Genomic DNA, 22235 nt, shown 5'->3' on the forward strand with positions numbered 1-22235 from the left:
CCAACTGCACTTATTTCTAGTAATTGGGGAACTGGACTGGACTTGATGGAGTAAGGCTGAGAGGGCTGGATCTGCAGCAGCTACATTGTCACCATGAGGCAAGGGCCTGCCTGAAAGTATGGCCAGCCCAGGGACAGAAAAGAGTGAAAGAAGGTTTGGGGATGGCATCCACCACCTGGGATTTTCAGTTACATGGGCCACCAACTTCCAATCCCATGTAAGCCATGTTGAGTTGACCAAAAGATTCTGAATGATACCACGCCCACTCTCCCTCCTGCCCTTCCTTCTCATTGGGCCAGGTGGTTCTTCTGGTCAAGGCCAACTCTCCAGCTTGGCCAGCGACCCCCAGCCAGCTTACTCCCAGTCATCCCCGTGCCTCTCTGCACCAAACCTTCCTAACAGTTGAAGACCTGCTCATCTTTCTTCCTCTGGAAAACCAAATAAAAAGGCACCCTGCCTTGGTTCCAAGCACCCCAGTTCACTCACGGACCAACCTTTCACCTGCCATGTTCATCTGAACTCCTGCAGAGGGTGGTCGTGAGTCTTTCTCAATTGTCACTTCCACTCGCCCTTCACCCCATGCCTACCCTGGGCTTCCGCCCTCCTCAAGGTCACCCAAAAGGTCACTCGTCTCCCTTGAGTGATGTCCACGTCTGCGAGCAGTGACCTCCCCTTTGAAGTGCCCCGCTCAGGGCTCTGCTCCCACAGGGCCGTTGGGAAGCAGGGAGGCAAGGCCATCAGGCTGCTGAGACCATCCAAGTGCCAAGGCAGTGCTGAGCCATGTCCCTCCACGTCCTCACCCTCACAGGAGCCCTGCCAGGGCCAAGTGACCCAGCTGGCTGAGGAAGTAAAGTCATTGTCCCAGCGTCACATGGGCAGGCAGCACAGAGGCGGGTCCCCCAGACAATCAACCTCCGCGGGGCCTCAGGCTTCTCAGCACTTGGCCCGCCCGCGAGTGGCGCACACTCAGGCCTCACGAGGACACTCAGCCCAGCACGCTGCATTGATTTTCCAAAGAGTAAATGAGGCAGTGAAGTGGAACACAGAACACTCCAGATGCTGCTGAACCTGCTTCCAGAAGCTGGCAGAAATGTGACCTATACAGGTCACTGCCGTGTGGCGGCAGAGGAGAGTCAATGTTCACAAACTCACGCTTGAGAAGAGGCGATGGGACAGATCACCACTCAGGTGCCCTGTGGGGGCAAGTCACCTCCTCCCCAGCTTGAATCTTTAAAACAGGAACAGCCTGGCCCTTCCTCCCTCCTAGGGGTGCTGAAAGTCCAGAGAATGCCGGCTGCTCCATCCGCGAGTGACCCGCTGTGACTCGCGGATGGCAGCCACCCACACGCCATCCACACCAGCGGGTGATCAGATTCCACCTCTGCTACTTCTTCACCCCTGATACTTAAGGCAGTTTGATTTCATCTGAGAAACATTCATTAGGCACCTATTGTATGCCAGGTCCCCTATGTCCCTGCAGGGATGAGTGGGTGACAACTCACAAGCTAGTAGGGGCAGTGGAGACAGTCCCAGGGGGCTGCAGGTCCTCTGGGTCCTCTGAGAAAAGCGGAGAAAGAGGATTTAACCCACTAGGGTGTTGCTGGGAATGGGACCAGGAGAGCCTCCTGAATCCCGTAAGATCAACGATTCTCAACCTGAGGAACAGGTTCAAAAATAAAGAAAAACGGCATCCAATTCCCAGGCTCTCCCGGAGGGTATGGAAGCTCCGTACTGAGTTTCCAACAAGAAATCACCACCTCCCCCTCCCCAGTAGAGGAGTGCAGGGGTTCCCAACACTCACTTGGAGAACCCCGAAGCCAGCCAGCCCCAGGCCACCATCGTGCTTCTGCAGAAAGGAGACAAGCACTCCAGCTCACTCACGGACCAATCTCTCACCTGCCATGTTCATCTAAACTCCTGCAGAGGGTGGTCCTGACTCTTTCTCAATGGCCACTTCCACTCACCTGCCCTGGGTTTCCGCCCTCCTCAAGGTTACCTAGAAGTTCCTTGTTCCTGAATGGCCAGAGATGCGGCAGTGGTTACCAGGGGAGGGTGGTGACGTATAAAGAATGTACTGTACTGTACGGAGCTAGGCCCAGCCCCCTGGGAGCACCTGGGCCCGCCCAGCACAGGGTCATCCTGGCACCTGCATTAGCCCCCAACACCGTAAGTCCCCTGGCACAAAGAGCTCAGCCCCATCTCCCTTCCCCACTCTCTGCCCCTCAGGGCCCAACGCTTCTTTCCTGCACATAACAGGCACTGGAAAAATCCATAGATGAGGGAGCAGTGGCCCAGCTTCCAGTGGGGGCCAGAGATCATCTGCTGGGCCCAGCCTGGCCCTGGAGCCACTATGGGAACAAAGGTCTATTTGTTTGTGGGGGCACATTCTTCATTGTCTCCCCAGCTGGCCCACATGGCTCCCTCTAAAAGACAGGCCAGGGCAGGCGGTGTTCCCACCACCACGGACATCAGAGTTCAAATCCAAGTCCTACCACTCCCCAACCTCTGAGCCTCCAGGTCCTCACCCCTGAGCTGGGAGAGCCGCCTGCATCACAGGCTCCATAGCGGGAGAGGAGTCACCTGCACAGAGCCCAGAGCACAGCACTAGGCGGGAAGGGGACTCCCGGTACGGGCAGCAGAGGGTGCTAATGTGGTGGCAGGTATGGGACACGCCACCCCAGCTGGCATCAAAAATGTCCCTGGCAGCCCCGGGGTTGCAGGTGCGTAGCAGATTTCTGACTCATCTCTTTGAAGGTCTTAAAATATACAGCCATGGAACCAGAACTAAATTGGAGGATCTATCCTTCCAAGTCCAAGAAGGAAAGGCTACCTGGGTCTCATTTGCTGCTCTGTCCACAGACCTCTGCACAGCTGCCTGCTCTCCGTGGGCACCCAGTATCTGATGGGTAAGAGATCTGATCCTGGCACATAATGGTGAATCACTAGGAAGGAACTTTGTCTCCTAAGGGCATTGATCCATGCTGGGCTCTTCCCCACTCTGCTCCTGGATTGGCCATGAGATGCTCAGCTCCCTCCTGATAAGACCCCCAGGGTTGGTGAGAGCCTAACAGGGCACCAATGCTTCACTCCAGCTCATGAGGAGTGTCAGGACCCTGGCTGCTGCCTCAACACTGCCCCAAACCTCAGCCTGAGCAGGACTCAAAAAAGACGCTTTCGACATTGCTTGCCTTGGTGGGAAGGACAAAGACCCCGTCTGAGAAAGTGGAAGTGAAGTGGTGGAAGTCACGCAGGGGCAGGGCTGCCTCCCAGGCATAGGTGAGCAGAGGTGAGGGAGAACATTTGCTAAGCGCCTACGAAGACTAAGGCAGGGTATCAGACCTCCATGCCACCGGGAGGCCTATCAATCCCATTTTACAGGTAAAGAAGTTGAGGGGACTCTCCCAAGGTCATAGGCTTGTGGTGGTAGAATCGGGATTTGAACTCTCTCCACTGGGCCCTTGCTCCTTTGTGCCAGGGTCTGCTGGCCCCCATCGGTCCTCCACTCAGTTCCTGGACCCCCGGCACACACAGAAGGAGGAGAAAAAAAGCAAGTGTTGTACCTGTACCCAAGTCCCATCCCCTAAGTCACACACATACACACACACACACACACACACACACACCCCCCCAACAAACACACCCACCAACAAACGCACGTGCACGCACGCGGTTCTAAGCCAGTCAGAAAGACTGTCTGAGATTGAATGGGAGAATTACAACGCTCACAAACACAGGCCTTTGTCCTATTCAGTCCCAAAGGAATGTTCTGTCCTTCTGTCCCTGCCGGGATAAATCACTCAGTGTTCTGGAGAGAGGAACCCGTCCCGTGTCTTCCACGTTTTCCCAAAGAGAAAGCACAAGGAACCCAGAACATCAGAACTGCAAGGTGCACTGTTCATCCTCTTGCCTGAGAGAGCAAAGGGCCTGTCTCGGGGCTCATCAGGGACCCCCCAACTTCTGGCTGGGACAAGGCTGGCAACACAAACACAACTCCTCCACCATCCAGAGCCCCACACCCAGCTCTTCCACAGCTCAGGACCAGGCCACAGAAGACCCTGCTCACAGGGCCTGATTCAGACAAGACGACGAAAAGGCAAAAACCTGGCTGCACACACTTGCCTCTTACCTGCTCTGGAAGAGTCTAGAAAGCTGCTCTCTCAAATCTAGAGGTGATGGCAGGGATGGGGGCAGTAATAAACTGCCACTGCATCTTACCCCATGCCCGCTCTGAGTTTCTCACACGTGTTTTCTCATTAAATACATGCAACAACCACTGCAGAGATGAGAAAGCTGAGGCTGAGAGAGATTAAGGACTTCATCCAAGGCCACACAGCTGGAATAGTGGGGCAGGATCTGAACCAAGCTTGGATTAGGATGTCTGCATCCAAAGCCTGTTCTCTTTATCATCCTGTTTCACATTCTGTGCCGGGCAGAAGAGGGGAAGGACACCTTTCTCTGCCACGTGCACTGTGACTCCCTAAAGGGTGATGCAGCGAGTCAGATTCCCCACACTTATTTGACTGCAGAACACTTGTACCTCCCCAGCGTCTCCAAGGACTGGCCATCCCTGCAGCACAAACAGAATCAAGAAATAATATCTGCTGCTCCCATCCTCCTAAAACAGGCACCTGCCCCCAAACCGCAGGCATGTGTGTCTTTGTGAGGAAGTGTGCCAGCATTGGAAACACCTCAGCACAGACATCAGACATCACCTCCTTCCTGCTACCCACCATACACACGCCATGCAAACCCTGTTCTCTTCTTTGCAGCACAACCACAATTACAAATATACATGTAACAGCTGCCTCCCCAGCCAGACCGCCAATTCCCAGAGGGAAAGGCTGGCTCTCCAACAGACAGAGTCTGGCCCGGAGGGTGCACTTAGAGATTTACAGTCTACACTGCCTGTATGCTGGCAAGTAGCAAACATGGCACCTACCACTATGGTCTACACCGCCTGTAAGCTGTCAAGTGGGGAAATAGGACCTAACACTATGCCTTGAAGATTTCATCTCTTTGGCTGTCAGTCCTGGCTTGGGAGCTTTAAAACTATGGCAGACTCTGTTGGTTGGCATCCCAAACATCTGTTGTTCTCTTCTTTTTGAGGATAGAATTCCAACTGCTGTACTAAGAAGCCAAGTGCCTGCTAAAGTGGTCCCCTTCCTTACTCAACTCCCTTGAAACCAAGGACGGTCAGGAGGTTCAGTTCTGGCCAATGAGATGCCAGCAGAAATTCCTGCAGCTTCAGGAGTTTTTTAAAAAGGATCAAACTTGACCTTTTGATTCTTGTCCTTTCACCCTCCTGCCTGCATTCTACTTGGGACATGGATGAGATGCTCGGGGGTTTGGTGGCCATCCTACCAATCTGAGGACCAAAGCCGCATGCTCAGGTGACAGCAGGAAGTTGTTAAGGACTAACTCCAGCAGGGCTGGGTGACATTCATAGCCCCGGGTGTTAGTTTTTTAGGCTGGTGAGAATAGCAAACATTTCCTTGTTACAGCACTGTTTTTTGAGCAATGTTATATATCCTAATGTTATAACCACCACATGCCCTTGGCCAAGTTATCAGCCTTCTCTGACAATCCCTGCCATCAGTTGTAAGCTGAGGTCAATGACAAGGCCTCCTGTTCCATTGAGATACTCCCAAGACTAAAACCATGGGACGGACCTGATCGTGTTTTGCAAACTGCGGCGTTTCCCTCCACGTCAGCTGTTACGGACAACCGCTCCAGAGTGATTAGTGTGAAGCTGCCAGGGCCAGCCCCGCTGGCTTAAGTCAACTCTCTGGATGATCCGGAGGGGCTGTGGAGGCCAGCTGTGACTGTCTCCCCACTGCCCCCGGTAATCCCCTCCTTCCCAGCAGGCCCTGGCCAGATGCCGACCGTCCTGGGCTCTAAGAGGACGACCGCGTACCCAGGCTCTAAGTCAGTTGGTGGGCTGGGCGACCCCTCCCTCAGTCTGACAAGCCTTGGGGTCCAAGCATGGCCTGACCAGTCAGGGTACCCTCTGGAAGAGCAGGCCAGGAAGCTGACTGTGGCTCATCAGCAGAAAGTCAAGGCCCACGGCAGCAAGAAAGGCAAATCATGAGAACAGAGGCTCAAGTGAAAATGTCAGGGGCCTGCCCCCTCCCCACCATCTTTTCATAAAATGATACACTCCTCCCTCTATATTTTCCTGGTTCATCTCCTGTGCCCATGGAGGAGGAGGGGCAGCCACAGCAGTGCCATTCATCTCATCTCAATGATCCATTCCATTAAGTAACAAACACAGGCCAGGTGTGATGGCTCACGCCTGTAACTTTGAGTTTGAGACCAGCGTCTGCAACACAGTGAGACCTCCTTTCTACAAAAAATAAAATTAGCCAGGCATGGTGGCTCATGCCTATACTCCCAGCTACTAGGGAGGCTGATGTGGGAGGATCACTTGAGCACGGGAGGTCACAGTTGCCGTGAGCCGAGATTGCACTACTACACTCCAGCCTGGACAACAAAGGGAGACCCTGTCTTTAAAAAAAAAAAAAAAAAAAAAAAAGAGTAAAGAACACATAAAGTACCAGAGATAACTGAGGGAAGTGTGTGTAGCCAGGAGGAACATGATAAAAAGACAGCCACCCACTTACTAAGCAAGTTCAATAAAGCCAGCTTTGTCTCCTGTGCTATATCATGACAGTCATTGAACAGATAGTCTCCGGGGCCGAAGTATAGGTGCCCAACAAGATAACAGAGTTAAGATTCAAGATAGATAGGTCCTTGGGCTTCCAAAGCCATGACTCCCCTGCAAGTCACACACAATGGAAGACCTTCCAGAGGTCAAGCTGGGCCTGTCACTTCTCACTTCATTCCCCAGGCTTCTTTCATGTTGACATAAGGTCAAGAGAATGAAACAAAGTTACACAGAGTCAGGGAACAGGCTGCTATGGGCAGAGGGTGTCAGCCTGGGAATGCATGCAACTGGAACCCACACTGAAGACCTCAGTTCTCCAAGGAAACAAGAATTAGGAAGAGCGTCTTTGTTTGGATTAGGGTGAAGAGATGGAGCAGACCCCGTCATCCACGGAGCAGGGGAGGGCGACAAAGACCTGTGAGCTGAGCTGGCTGCTGTGTGCATTCAGTATCTGCAGTGCACTCAGGGACAGCAATGCTCCCCACTGTTTCACAGATTAGGAAACTAAGCCCCAGGGAGGTCAAGCAAGTGGCCAAGGACACGCGAGTAGCAAATGACAGGGCTGGGTCTGCACTCGCTTCTGCTCACTGCACCCTTTCTGGGACGCCAAGAGATGAGTGAGGTCAGCCTGGCAGAGCCTAGCCTGGACAAACCTCAGAGGCCCTGGTATGAGCCCTACCTCTCCTGTTCTATTGGAGGGTGCTCCTAGGACACCCACAGCAGAAGTGCAGAAGCAGCACACTGTGTTTATTTTCCAAAGCCTCATTTTGCGCTGATCCAGATGAGTGTTCCTGCCATCTGTCACTCGAAGGGTTTGCTCTAAGTCCCAATGGCTTTCCCAGGAAGTAGGGCTGGGGGAGGGCGAGGTTGGGAAATGGCGAGTTGAGGATTTCCAGGCTTCTGTCTGAGTTCTGCCCACCTTCAGTCATGGGGCATGAAAACAAGAAGCAACTGTGTGGAAAGAGAGAAATTAGCAAAAGGTCACCATTTCCATTTTCCCTGTGAGCTGGTCTGCTTCCAAAAAGAGGAGGGAAAACAGCCCCCCTGAATGGGATCGTACATCCCCAAGACCAGCTCAGCTCTGCCGAACAGGAGGCCCTGCAGCAGAACGGGAGCCAGACCTCCGGAGCCCCCGCCCAGCCCTGGTACTGCCCCAGCCCCTCCACCACTCCACACCGAGGCCCCGCGGGTAACATCAGCTCACTTCTCAGGGAGCCCTGGTGAGCACACAAACACAGATTCCCATGGAAACCAAATCAAATCTAACCGTCTGAATAACTCCAGATCCAGGTGGAGGGAATTAGAAGCAGCAAATCCAACAGAAAAAGCAATTTGAAGCCACAGAAAGTCACCCGGCCCACGAGATACAATTTATGGGTGATGAAGTCAACGCTGCTGTCCCTTCCTCAAAACTCGTTAAATTCACTTTGGCTCCAGACGTGCGGACTGAATCCGCTTTCGCCATCTATCTCATCGTGGCGTGACACTGAGCAAATCCCTTCAGATTTTCTGGGCCTTGTATCTTCAATATAAAACGAGGATGGCAAGGATACCTCCCTCAACACGGTTTCATGAGGATCACATGAGCAGATGCAGGAAAAGAGCCCAGCATGATTTCTGACATACAGCAGAGCTCAAGAGAGGCCCGCCAGTACAACTTCCATGACTATAGCATTTTTCGGAAGCAGATGGATCTAAATCTAGGAGTATCTCAACAGTACCCTCTGGCAAGTTCCCTAACATCTTCAAATGGGTCTCTCATCTGCAAAAGAGGCCAATACCCCTCACCTTGGCAGGGAAGCCCTGAGACAATGAGTACGCAAATATTCATTCTTCCTCCTCTTCTCTCCCTCAGGTGGCCTTCCACAAAGCTCCCCGTCTGGAGCAGAAGTCTTAGACTCTAGAATTATAGCCAAAGAAAAGAAGCTGGAACCCAAAACACTCCCACCCTCCCTACTCCTCAAATTTGCAAACACAATTGCCTAAAACCTGATGCCGGAGGCCTCTCAGCAGAGCCAGATCAGACCGTGTCCTTCCTGCAACCCCGACACCTAGGCCAGCAGCCCGCCCACCCCGTGCTCTGAGGGTTCCAGAATCTTCCCAGGAACGGGAGCCAGGCGGGGGCCTGACAGCGCTGGCAGAACCTCATACGCAAATCACCAATCACTTTGCCCGAACATCACCCAGGACAAAACACAGAGATCACCTAAAGGTGATGCCAGTGACGGAGAGATAAGGCCTGATGCCATCTGCTCTGGCAGGCGAGCTGTCTCCTGAGACAGGCCACCCAGCAGCTCAACACAGACTCCACCAGCAGCTCCTCAGTGCCAAGCTCTGGGCTCAGTGTGTGTGTTTTGATTCATTTCAAAAACAAACAAACAAAAAGCCTAAATTATTGACTACATTGGGAAAGGAAGTAGGAATCTGCCTTAGTCAAAGTGCGGAAGCAGTAATTCTTTTTCAAGGAATAACATCGACTGCTTTCAGATACACAAAACAAAGCCACTCAAGACTCCTTAGACTGAGCCAAGGGGAAGCTATGCCCGGGGGAAGAACTGCCCAGGAGGGAGCCCTATTTTAACAAGCAGGTAAGAAACCAACTAAATGAATAGATAAAATCCATTTGCCATTAAGGCACATCAACTCTTGAGTCCTACAACAAATCTTCCTCAGTAGGCTAAACATAAGCCCAATGAAGTGTTGTTTAGATTATCTGCTTGGCTAGATCTTTTGACAAGCAGCCGTGGCAAAGGTGAACCAGAATCTAGTCCAAAATGGCTTGATTAGCCTTTGCAGGAACAGGGCTGTACTCAAGCAACACGGTTGAGAGAACTGTCTGCATCAGACAGCCCTGGGCTCAATGTGGCCCACTTCACAGCTGCCGCCCCTGGGAAAGTCTCAGTTTCCTTATCTGTAAAGGATGATGGTACAGGTCCCCAAAGGTTCAGCAAGAGAGCGTGGGAGGCCTTCAGTGCTGGCCTGGCTCATCAGAGGACACCGAAGTGCATGGCGGGCAGGTGCTGTCCTGTCACTTTGCTGGAGCTCCTGTGTGAATCTGAGGTCAGAACATGCTGGCCAGTCCCCGGGCTGATAAGCCCTGTAGGTCCCCTTGACCAAAGCTCTGTCCTTCTCAGTTCCTAGCCCTGTAACCCATCGTGCCCCAGAGAGCTTCCGTCGTCATACTGCACCGCATCTTCTGAAGGAAATTCTACAGCAACCCGACACCCAAGATTTTGGAGACTGCTGAAAATCTGGGGGATGCTTTCATCAATCTCATGAGTCCCTAACACCTTCAAATCTAAGAAGCCAAATCTAAATGAATACGGTTTTATACAAAGATTTTCTTTTGGTAACAACCTTGAAAAAGTGTCATTCAACACTCAGATTTCAGCTCAAATATTGTGACTTACTGGGAACACTGAGTCTGTTAACAGCTTACAGGAATAACACATTTTTGCCCTTGGAAATTTCAGAATCCAGATCAGAAAGGCCTTTGCTCCGCCTGGAATGATCTATCCCCAGTCTTCTCTTTGTCACGTGACTGGCTCCATCTATCTTTTAGGTTCAGAGCAATGTCATGACTTAAAAAAGCCTCAACCTAAGACAGCACCCCAGCCATGCCCTCTCCCATCACCTGGCTCCGTATCACCCTTCACTATTCTCTTCAAAGCACCTACAGAAGCTGGAATTCTCACATATGCTTGTTTGTATGTTTGTTTGCCTCTTTCTTCTAAGGAATCTGGATTGGTTTCAAATATGCGCCCTGGAAGCACATAGCTTGAGGTCCCCTTTCCAGCTCTGCGATCTCAGGCAAGTTCCCTAACCTCTCTGTGCTTCAGGTCCTCTCTCTCCATAGGATGGGAACAGGATCGCTGTAAGCACCCATGGGGCACATTTGGCATGCTGCCAGGCACGCATTCTGTGCTCAGCTGTACTGAGCTATTATTCCAGAATGTAGGTTCCTGAAAACACGGGTCACTGCCTGTCATGCTCATCACTGCATCCCCAGCACCTAAACTAAGGCCAGGCACAAAGTGGGCATTTGTTAAAGAAACAAAGGAAGGCACAACAGGGAAAAACGCCCCAACCTCATAGGACAGCTCGGGGGATTAACTCAGAGGGCTCAGCCCAGGCTGGTGCAGGATGCTGGGAGACCTCATCCTGACCTCAGCTCTGTCCTTCCAAAGGCTCCTCTGTGTGGTCTCCACTTTAATGATGTCCTAAGGGGCAGCTCCTTAACGGACCCCAGCCTGAGCCACATAGGTTGACCTTCCCTGAGAGTAGGGGCGAGAGCTCCTATTCTCTGTTCTCTCAGTTGCCTGTGTCCTGAGATGGGAGAATGCAAAAGTGTTTTTGCAGACTTTCCAGAGAAACACAAATGTGAGGAATTATCTTCACAGGGAACAGATAAACTATGCTTTCTAGGTTTCTCAGAATTGACAACCAAGATTTTAAAATCCAAAATAACCATATGATCCAGTGATAGGGTTTGGCTGTGTCCCCACCGAAATCTTATCCTGTATCGTAGCTCCCATAATCCCCACATGTCGTGGGAGGGAACCAATGGGAGGTAATTGAATCATGGGGGCAGGTTTTGCCTGTGCTGTTCTCGTGATAGTGAACGAGTCTCAAGAGATCTCATGGTTTTATAACGGGCAGTTCCCCTGCACAAATGCTCTTGCCTGCCACCATGTAAGACACGCCTTTGCTCCTCCTTCACCTTCCACCATGAATGCGAGGCCTCCCCAGTCATGTGAAACCTCTTTTTCTCTATAAATTACCCAGTTTCTGATATGTCCTTATATCAGCTTGAGAACGGACTAAAACCTCCAGCAATTCCACTTATGGGTATATGCCCCCCAAAACTGAAAGCAAGATCTCAAAGAGATATCTGTACGTGCATGTTCACAGCAGGCTATTATTCACAATAGCCCAAAGTGCCCAAAGTGTCCACCAACGGACAAATGGATAAGCAAAATGTGGGTCATACATACAATAGAATATGATTCAGCCTTAAAAAGGAAGGAAATGCTCACACCTGCTACAACAGGGATGAACCGTGAGGACATGATGCTAACCTATATCAGCTAGACACTGGCAAAGAACAAATCAATGCAAACGAATACAGTTTTCTAATAATAATATAGTATATGATTGCACTTATATGTGGTACTTAGAATAATCAAAATCACAGAGACAGAAGATTGAAGGGTGACTGCCTGAAGCTAGAATGAGGAGTTGTTTAATGGGACAGAGTTTCAGCTCTGCAAGTTTTAAAGTTCTGGGGGTGTGGTGGCTCAAGCCTGTAATTCCAGCACTTTGGGAGGCTGAGGCAGGCAGATCACATGAGGTCCGGAGTTCGAGAACAGACTGGCCAACATGGAAAAACCCATCTCTACTAAAAATACAAAAATTAGCCCAGTGTGGTGGCGGCCACCTGTAATCCCAGCCACTCAGAAGACTGAGGCATGAGAATTGCTTGAACCCAGGAGGCAAAGGTTGCAGTGAGCCAAGATCGCACCACTACACTCTAGTCTGGATGACAGAGCAAGACTCTGTGTAAACAAAAAGAAAAATACATAAAGTTCTGAAGATGGATGATAGTGACAGTTGCACAGTAATATGAACATACTTAATATTACTGAACTGTACATTTAAAAGTAGTTAAGACGGTAAATTGGACGTTATGTGTATTTTTCCATAACAACAAAAATAATTAGGGAAAACACCCCATGATAGTTAGTGGATAGGGTATGTGATGCTTGGCCCAGCACTGATGCGGGAAGCACCACAACACTGGCCCTTGTTAGTGTCCTCTCTCCAATGCCACTTAACAAGGCTGAAGCGCTGTCTCCATTTCACAGATGGGGAAATGGAGGTGAAGCAACTTGTGCTAGGTCAATCACCAGGAAAGGGCATCCATGGGGCTTGCGGTTCACTCTTCCTGGCTCTGGAATGGGGCTTTCACCTGAGGAGGATGGACAATCACATCCCCACTGCAGGAAGATACAACCTCAGTGCCAGCAAGCCGCTGCCCTGGGGAACACAAGGAGCTGACATTTCAGCCACGGGGAAGGTTGGCAAGGGCAGCTTCGATCAGGCTGAGGGAGGCTGATGTGGCCCGGCCCATCCCTGAATGAGCAGATGTCCCCTGGGACTAACTTCCAGCAGTTCTCAGCTCAGAGAACCAAACAACCAAGGCCATGGTGCTGGTGCTGCAGCCACCGCATCTGTTGCAGCTCTGACTGCCCTGGGCCCTTTTTTCCCCATTCTCAAGAAGGTGAAAAAGAGGATCTGCTACCATAACTCTTAGCTGCCCCACCATGCCACCCTGAAGGAGTGACTTCTCCTTTTCTCTGTCCCTCAGGTTCCCTCACTGTAAAATGAAGGCTTGGACTTGATAAACCTCAAGACAGTGCATTCACCTCCCACCCTCCTGGAACACCTTCGCATGCCCAGCGTCCTGCAACACAGAGAGGAACGGGATGGAGCTCCGGCCAGGGCGTGGGAGAAGCCTGGACCTCAGCACACGAGTGGCGCAGGAAGAACATGGGCTTCCTTCCTGGTCAGGCAGACCTGAGTGTGGCTCCCGGTCCCTCCACTCTGGTCTCAGTCTACCCATCTGAAAAATAAGGCTAATGGTGCCTCTCATGTTACCATGAGATATTGAGGCATTACATGAGATATTAGCTGGGAAGCTCTCAGCACAGTGCCTGGCGGGTAGGAAGCCCTCACCAACATCACTAAAACCTACACAAGCAGCAAGGGAAGCTCTCAGGGCTAGAAGAGGCGAGGCCCAGAGTCTGGCACCACTTCCCCAATCACTGCTGAGTGACCTCAGGCAAGTCAGCTCCCAATGCTGTCTCTCTTCTTCTTCTTCTTCTATTTTTTTTTTTTTTTTTTTGAGATGGAGTTTCACTCTTGTTCCCCAGGCTGGAGTGCAGTGGCACAATCTCGGCTCACTGCAACCTCTGCCTCCCAGGTTCAAGGGATTCTCCTGCCTCAGCCTCCCAAGTAGCTGGGATTATAGGCACTTACCACCACGCCTGGCTAATTTTTGTATTTTTACTAGAGACAGGGTTTCTCCATGTTGGCCAGGCTGGCCTCGAGCTCCTGACCTCAGGTGATCTGCCTGCTTTGGCCTCCCAAAGTGCTGGGATTACAGGTGTGAGCCACTGTACCTGGCCCTTTCTTCTTCTTCAACACTGAGGTCAGGGTGGATCTCCAGGAACAGCCTAACAACCAGGATGAGGAGAAAATATACACCTTGGGGGCAGTATCGAAAGCCTGGATGATCTACTAGCCAACGCTTCCAGCCCCCTCCCCTCCTTTCCCTTCCTTCCAAAGACAGTGCAAGATTCCTCACCTCGGGATGGATGGGGGCGCATTCATGAAATAAGAGATTCAAGAGGAAAAGTGGAGTTGTTTTGAGGTACGGAGGTAGAACAGAGGAGTGAGATGCAGAGCACAGAATGGGTCCCAAACTGGGGACACCTGTGCAACACACAGGTAGATGTTCAGGTGAGCACATCTCAGCCGCCTTTGGCTGGTCCAGGAGCGCGCCTGTCCTTCTTCAGGGAGACCACGAGCTCGCCATATGCTCAGGCTTTCTGCCCCGCCCTCTAGAGCCCAGCACAGCACCGGACCCACCCGAGCTTGGGGCTAACGAGTCTAGGACTTAGAGTTCCTCAAGTTCTGACCCAGCCCTCAGCTGAGAGAGCCCAGTCTGTTCTCCTGAGAGCCTGTTCTTGGACACAGCTGAGCTGCACCCCCTGGCACGCCCTGCAATCCTGAGTGGGGATGGAGATGCTTCAGTTCTGGGCCAGTAAACCACAGAGAAGGCTGGTTTCAGTTTCCCAAGCAGAGCCAAGAACATCGAGCTTTTGCTTCTGTTCCCTCCCCTCACAGGGTCCCAAGCCAGCCCGGCGTCACACCATTCTCCCCACACACGTCCCACCGTTCTGGCCAATTCTTTGGGGCTGAAACAGGAGGGGTCTTCTGCTTCCGTGGGAAGTGACTGGTTTCTGCTTCTCTGGCCAGCACTCAAGTCAGCTTCTGTCTGGGAGCAGCAGCTGAGGGTGAGGACCTAGCTGAGACCACGGCCTTCTCTCCCCTTGCCCGCAACGTTTGCGGAATGATCTACTTAAACCAATGGAAAGAAAGAGGAAAAAGAGAAGATGGGATGAGGAAGGGGAAGGAAAGCCACATCCTCTACTTGCCTGGACATCAAACTCTTGTAGGAGGCTGGTGATGGTCTGTGGAAAGATAAAAAAGATAGTCAATTTCATCTGTGTCCTCTGTAAGAGAAACAATGTTGGGACGTATGGGCCTTTCTACGCCCTGAATCTGTTAACTATGCTCCCTCCTTTGTGAGGTCTCCCTAATTCCTCACAAAGGCAGGCTTTCCTTTCCATTTTTTTTTTTTTTTTTTTTTTTTTTGCTTTTTGAGACTGAGTCTCGCTCTGTCGCCCAGGCTGGAGTGCAGTGGTGCGATCTCGGCTCACTGCAAGCTCCGCCTCCCGTGTTCACGCCATTCTCCTGCCTCAGCCTCCCCAGTAGCTGGAACTACAGGCGCCCGCCACCACACCTAGCTTTTTTTTTTTTTTTTTTTGTATTTTTAATACAGACGGGGTTTCACCATGTTAGCCAGGATGGTCTCGACCTCCTGACCTCATGATCCACCTGCCTCCGCCTCCCAAAGTGCTGGGATTACAGGCATGAGCCACTGCGCCCAGCCCAGACTTTCCTTTTCATCGCAAAATAGAAGTCCAGCAGAAAAGCAGACACATTAACTGGATTCCTTTCTGACAACAGCCTTGACAGATAAAAATCTGAAGGTCTAAGCTGATGACAAGCTTGAGAGATACAGAAATTTGATATCTGACTATTAATTGGTCTCCCTGACTCCACCCGTGTGCTATACTTTTAAAACTCAAACCTGACCACATCATGGTCCTCCTTACATTTTTTCTATGGCTGCTGTCATCTGGACCTGGATCAAATTTCAATCTCTTGTGAGTAGAAACAGGCAGTGGAGACCTCTAAGCATTTCCCTCAACCTAAAAATTCTGAGTTTCAGGCTGGGTGCGGTGGCTCATACCTGTAATCTCAGCACTTTGGGAGGCCGAGGCGGGCGGATCACCTGAGGTCGGGAGCTCGAGACCAGCTTGACCAACATGGAGAAATCCTATCTCTACTAAAAATACAAAATTAGCCAGGCATGGTGGCACATGTCTGTAATCCCAGCTACTTGGGAGAATGAGGCAGGAGGATTCGTTGAACCCAGGAGGCAGAGGTTGCAGTGAGCCTAGATCACACCATTGCACTCTAGCCTGGGCAACAAGAGCGAAACTCCATCTCTCAAAAAAAAAAAAAAAATCTGAGTTTCAGCCCAAATTCTATCTTTTACCAGAGTTGTCCATGGCAGGACAGGCCCAGGAAGACAGAAAAGTCCCATGTCCCCTCTGGCCTGGTGAAAGTGTGACTCGGAGGACCAACTGGAGTCTTGGTTGGCCAACGTTCCTAACAGATGTTGCTGGCATGTTTTCCTCCTCCTGACACAGAGACGGAGTCCCAACACTCTGTGAAAACTGAGCCCCAGCCTCACCGACCACAAACCTCCAGAAAAGAAGACAGCTCAGCAGAGGAAAATGCAAAAGTGATGAGGGGAACAGGATGATGGAATGGAGCCCCCACTAGACGGCACGGATTGGAAGACTAGATGACAACACAGGCCCTTATGCTGGGGATTCAAATAGCTCCACATTCCCTGGGCTGTGGGCAAGAACATCAGGGACTCTGGGTAAATTCAAGTGGAAGCAAACGTGGCTGGCACCTATACCATTGCCCTGTGTGTTATATGTGCACGTGTGTGTGTACTGGTGGGAAAGAATGGAGAAAGCCATTCTGTACAACAAGCACCAAACTTCAAAATGTCAGCAGAGTGCAGTGGCAATCCAGATTGTGGACAGACACAAGGAAGAACTTCCCAATAGCTCAGTCTAACTCTAAACACTTTGCTGAGTCAATCTAAGGAAGCGAAAGGAATTTATTTCCATCTAAACCTTGAAAGGAAGGGTAAACATTCACTGAGAGATGCACTGGCATGTAACCCTGAGTGGCTAAGCCCTTAGAGACATGTTTCATACATAAAATGTTGTAAGGATTCCAGTAGGCTGCCTGAAATAAATAAAAAATATTGTTTTAAATGCATTCACCCTTGGACCCAACGATGCCACTTCTGAGAACTTTTTTCTAGGGCTGTATCTGCACCTGTATGGAATGACACACATGAAAGATACAAGGGTGCGAATTTCCTGCAGCGCTGTTTGTAATAGCAAAAGGCTGGAAAGACATAGGTGTTCACATACTGGGCACTGGGCAAATACATGAGGTAGAATACCGTTTACCTAAAAAGAGAAAAGCAAGTGGATTGTGGACTGATGTTGAAAAGAGCTCCCAGAAATGTTAAGTGAATAAAGGAAGGTGTGGGATACTATTTTCACAGGGCTTTTTTAAAAGGTAGAAATAAGAATACGGTGATACGTATTTGTTCTACCTAGAAGTTTTTGTTTGATTGTTTCAGAAGACTATGTCACAGACCCAGAGTTAAGAGGACATGGATTCAGAACCTGCATAGTATACAGTAGCGGTTGGCACACTGCAATCTGCCTCACCAAATGTTTTAAATTTTTACTGGAACACAGCAAGTACATTCACTAACATACTGTCTATGGCTGCTTTCTTGCTATAATGGCAAAGTTGACTGGTTGCAACAGAGATCATGTGGCCTTCAGTGTCTAAGATATTTACTATCTGACCCTTTGCAGAAAAGATTTGCAGACCCCTAGGGTGGAATGATAAGCAAGTATTCTGTAGCTTCCCCAGGCTTGGTTCCGAATTCTAGTTGTACCAGCTATCTGAATGAACTTGGCCAATCCCCTTCCTGTCTAGGATCAGTTTTTTGTGTTGTTTTTTTTTTAATCAGCAAAAGGTGAAAAGAGATAGTTGCCTCACACATTTTTAAAGAAAAGTCTATGAAATTATGAACCTAAAACAAATCAGTCACATGTAGAGTCATAAGGAAATTAAATGAACAGTCTTTTCACTAACGTCAGCTGGCCTGGGTTTGATACCATGTCCCACACTTTGTAACTATGCAAAGCAGACAAATTAACCTCCCTAAGACTCAACTTCCTCCTCTACAAAATGAGTACAATCACAGAACCTGGGACCTGCATGAACCAAAGCTGAAATACGGTTGGCAGAGAAGCAGGCATGCAGGATGTGGTTAGTGAATGGTAATTATCATTTTTAAAAGCATTTAGTTGGCTTTAGACTAACTTCACTTTTGGACCAAAGCTTCCACATTTTTAAAAAGACATATCATCAGAGGTAGTTATGAGGCTCAGTGAGAATTGGGATGTGAACATGTTTTGAAGCTATAATGTCAACTGTGCAAATGTAAAGATTCATTCATCATCAGAACAATCAGCCCAGGATGGGCCCTGCCAGCCCAGCCTATAGGACAGGGGCCTCTGTTTCCAACAGGAAGGGCTCTGTTGACAGAAGAGGTTTGCCCAAAAAGATAATAATAGCAAGTGAAAAAGCGACTACGCATTGCCCATCTCCTCTATTGCAAAGTTCTAACTGCTCCCTATGAATTAGGTCACTCCATCCTCACTTGGCCCCAAGAGGTAAGTCCTAATGTCACCATTTTACAGATGAAGAACTAGAACATGAAGAGACTGAGAGGTTTGCAAGTAGACACCAAGCTGCAAAGTGTCACAGCTGGGATTTAAGCCCAGACGGTGTGGCCCCAGGGTATGCAGCTTTAATCAGAGCTGAGGCAGGCAGTCCTCATGGGCAACTGGGCCCCATGTTGCATGTTCTATAACCCCAGAATGTTAGAGACGGGAAAGCTGAGAGAACCTCTGGTTCGATGTCCTCACATTACAAATGACAGCAGAAAGGCCCAGAGAAGTGGGCAAGGGGCCCAGCCCCCAATCCTATGGGACTTGAACCAGAGCCTCTCACAACTGTGCATTTCAAGGAAGCAGTGGACACATGTGTTATGTGTGTATGCATGTGTGTGTATGCTGTGTACATGTGTGTGCAGCATGTTTGTATGTTGCATACATGTGTATTTCTGCAGTGTTTGCATGCCCATAAGTGCGAGTCTGAGCTCCAGTGTGCCTGTGTGTGTCTATGTGCACATGTGCCTGTGATGGGGTAGCCAGGAAGATCTCCACTCACCTCTCCTTTCTCCACCAAAGGCTTCACCTCAGCGAGGTCTACGTCCTGCATCTCCCGAGACATGTCCCTGCTGTCACCTGCCTGCAAAGAGACAAAGGCCAAAAGGTCAACACTTCCTGCAGAGAGGTTTCCTGAAGGAAGCAAATCCAAGACCAATGGCGAGAAGGCCAGGCCTGTGCTCGGCCCAGCAGCTTCACCTCCCTTGTGATGCACTGCAGGGGATGAGGAGGCCCCTTGTACACAGGGCCCATGGACCCAACTCAGTCTTTCCAACTGGGCCTAGGGCAGTGGATTTCCTGGGAGAGGATACTGAGGCTCACAGACACTACCCTCCCAAAGAAATGGATGGATCAGGCTCACAAACAGGTCCCCATACCGAGTTCAGGCCCACCCACCATACCCAGGACACAGCTCACTGCATTCTAGACGGGGACCTGCATTGCTCATCCCAAAGTCAGGCAGCCCAAGTGACAATGAAACGGGAACACAAGCTCATACCATGCTTACCATGTACAGGCATAGTACAAGCTTCAGCCTCACAGTTAGCCCTAACAGAAGGCTGGTGACGCAGACGCAGAGACACACAGGCACACGCGTGCGCGCGCACACACACACACCCCCCCCCCCACGGTGCAGGACTCTCAGCTACCTGCTAAAAGGGAAGAGGGCAGAGGAAAACCTTAATCCAAGGAGTTTGGCAGGCACTTGAACACACAGTACAATTTTGTAAGAAAAAGGACCTCCAAGGCAAAAAGCACTTCCTGGACCAAAGCAAGGAATGGGCCAGATGAGCACAGTTACCTGTGCTCTAACACAGGGCAGGTGCAGAACTGTGGGCTGCAAAACCAGACTGAAGCAGAGCCCAGGAACACTCAGAATGCTGCCATTGACTCCCTGGGGTGCATGGCTCGGGCAGGTGGTGATATCTATTAATCATACTTCCAAGAGCTGAATCTAGAAACCAGAAGCATAAGCATGTATTCCTATAGATCAGTAGTCAAGTTAGAAAACTTAAATGCCCACCAATCCCTGGGGTGAAGCATAAAAAATGCAGAATAAGGTCAAGTATTACAGACAGCATTAGAGAACTGGGGGTGAAGGAGTAAGTGACAAGGGGGAAGAGCCCAGGCCACCCACCCGGTTCACAGATCCGGACTTTCTGAATGGAAAAGGCCATGAGAACCAGCCTGACCAAAGCCCTCACACTGCCAGCTTCAGAGTGGGAACCTGGGCCCCGCACTGCCCAAGGCCCCTTGGATGCAATGGTAGAGAGAATGCAAGTCTCTGAAATTCCTGCCGAGGGCTCCTCTGAAGACCCAGGAATTCCCAAGAACCTGGTGAAACACCTCTTAGAGGTCAGCCGGCAAGTGTGGGCCACGCTGAATCCACCCCGGATCCATCCCTTGTGCCAACACATGGCATTCCATGGGCGGATCCCGCTCTCCACTGGGGTGCTCTGGTCTGGGGCCCCAGCATGATTTTCCCTAGTAGATAACCAGCCCCACAAGAATGCCTTTATACAGACTTTGGAGTCTATGCTCCAGAACATTCTGAAAACAAAGTCGGTTTTATATTTGTGAGCATTCCTGGGCAGCTGCCAGCTTGGAGGCAGGAGGCATGAAAGGCCCGGGTCTGTTAGCCTTGCTAATTCAGCAGGTTCGTGGTCCCAAGACCCTGGCCTGTGGGACACCTCGCCTACACAGCCTAGGGAGTCTTCCAGAAGCCCAGGGCCCTGCCAACGCCATCCCTCATTCTGAGACTGAAAGGACTTCTCATGTCACAGGAGCTTCTTAGCATACCCTGCTCAGCAAAGCACGCCAGGGTGAAGTCAGGGGGCTCTCACTGTCCCCCCAAGTGGGTTCAAGCAGTCCTATCTGTGAGCTTCATCAAGCAGGTAGCTTGTTCTTTTCTCTACCTCTAGCTCCCAGCATGAGAGACTCTCCTAGGCACAGTCAGGCTGCAACTCCCTCTCTCAATAAATGAGCAATGCAGCTCAACAGCCATGCTTTCAGTAAAATTCACTTTTAAATTGTCGCTAAACCCCAAGAGTGCAATGGTCTGGAAAACAAATTCTACATTTAAAAGGACTCAACAAACGCTGTGGTTCAGCCCAGTTTTGTCAGTTCTCTTTGGCTTCCAGAAACCATGATCACACTAGGATATGGTGTCAGCCTCCACCAGCTCTCTCCTTCTGCAGAACACACAAGAGAGAAATGTCCACCTTCCCCGTTTCCTCTATCTGGTGAAACCTCTCCACGCTACCCGGCACCTTTTTCCTTCCTACAGCTTAGCTTCCCAGACCACAAGAGGCAATGGGTTGAAAAACCACTGTGTCTCCTAGAAATATCAAGTTCTTGAGCATCTGCTTTTTTGAGCTGGTGGGGCCTTCTCTGACCCAACCACCTCAGTGCTAAAGGCCTTTGGGAAGTCTAGAGATAAAACTGCCGAGGATGATCACAGGACGTATCTAAACTAGGGGGGATTTTATCTCCCAGGGGACATTTGGCAATGTCTGGTGACATTATTTATTGTCCCCCAAATGATTCCATTGATTTTGAACCATTTAGGAAGTGTCCTAGACTCCGAAGTCTGCGAGGAGACTGGATAAAGCTTTGCAGTAGTCTGGGGGGACTGTGGGAGCTGCAGACCTGAAGGCAGCCTGCATGTTGGCCGCGCCCTGCAATACCAAGGCCGCATGAACCAAGGACTGCAGAAGGTGCTTTCTGCGGGGTGGCCCAGCCAGCTGCTGGCAGTCCACCATCAGGGCAGGAGGAGAGCGGCTCCCTCACCTCAGTTCTCCCAAACTGGGCCCGTCAAGCAGCCCTTCCCTTGTCCCTGAAGCCTCAACCAAAAAACTTCTCAAACTTTATTTGCAGGAGCTTTTGTCCAAAGGAAATCATGTAAGGAAGTTCAACATTTAAAAATGTTAAAAAATAAATATTTAAATACTTAAAAAGCCAAGGTGCTTCGGCTGAAGCCAGGAAAAGGGGCCTGAACCCCACTCCACCTGGGACTTGGCTCTCTACAATCTGCCCCCACCAGCCCCCATGCCACCAGGCTGGCCCTCAAACAACATCTGAGTTCTGGGAAGCAGGTTGGAAAACTCAGGATTTATTCAGAGGTTTCTTCCTACACTAGGTTCTATGTGCCCAACACGGAGCTCAGAACAAAACTAACACCAGCTCTGGTGATGAGATCGGCTATGGGACCCAGGTGGGGATCATGAGCTAACAGACCCAGCTCCCGCCCCCACGGAGCTCACAGTCCTGAGGGGACAGGCGCTCCCTTGGGCTCACTCATCAGGCTGCGTCTGGGC

At 50.5% G+C, this 22235-nt stretch overlaps 1 protein-coding gene across 5 annotated transcripts in view; it reads right to left on the reverse strand.

Annotated features, from left to right (window-relative positions):
* NDRG1 (N-myc downstream regulated 1) overlaps positions 1-22235 on the reverse strand; it is a 60632-nt gene that overhangs the window by 27702 nt on the left and 10695 nt on the right. For 3 of the 5 annotated variants that reach the window (XM_077944060.1, XM_001088640.5, XM_077944062.1), the window contains exons 2-3: positions 18920-19000; positions 14884-14919 (exon numbers count right to left, since the gene is read on the reverse strand). In XM_077944060.1, coding sequence (XP_077800186.1) covers positions 14884-14919; positions 18920-19000 — 117 coding nt within the window. The remainder of the gene's footprint in view (positions 1-14883; positions 14920-18919; positions 19001-22235) is intronic. The other 2 variants (XM_077944061.1, XM_015146031.3) reach the window with 1 other exon arrangement.

The sequence above is a fragment of the Macaca mulatta genome, chromosome 8 (assembly GCF_049350105.2).
Source record: "Macaca mulatta isolate MMU2019108-1 chromosome 8, T2T-MMU8v2.0, whole genome shotgun sequence".
NCBI classification, from domain to species: Eukaryota; Metazoa; Chordata; class Mammalia; order Primates; family Cercopithecidae; genus Macaca; species Macaca mulatta.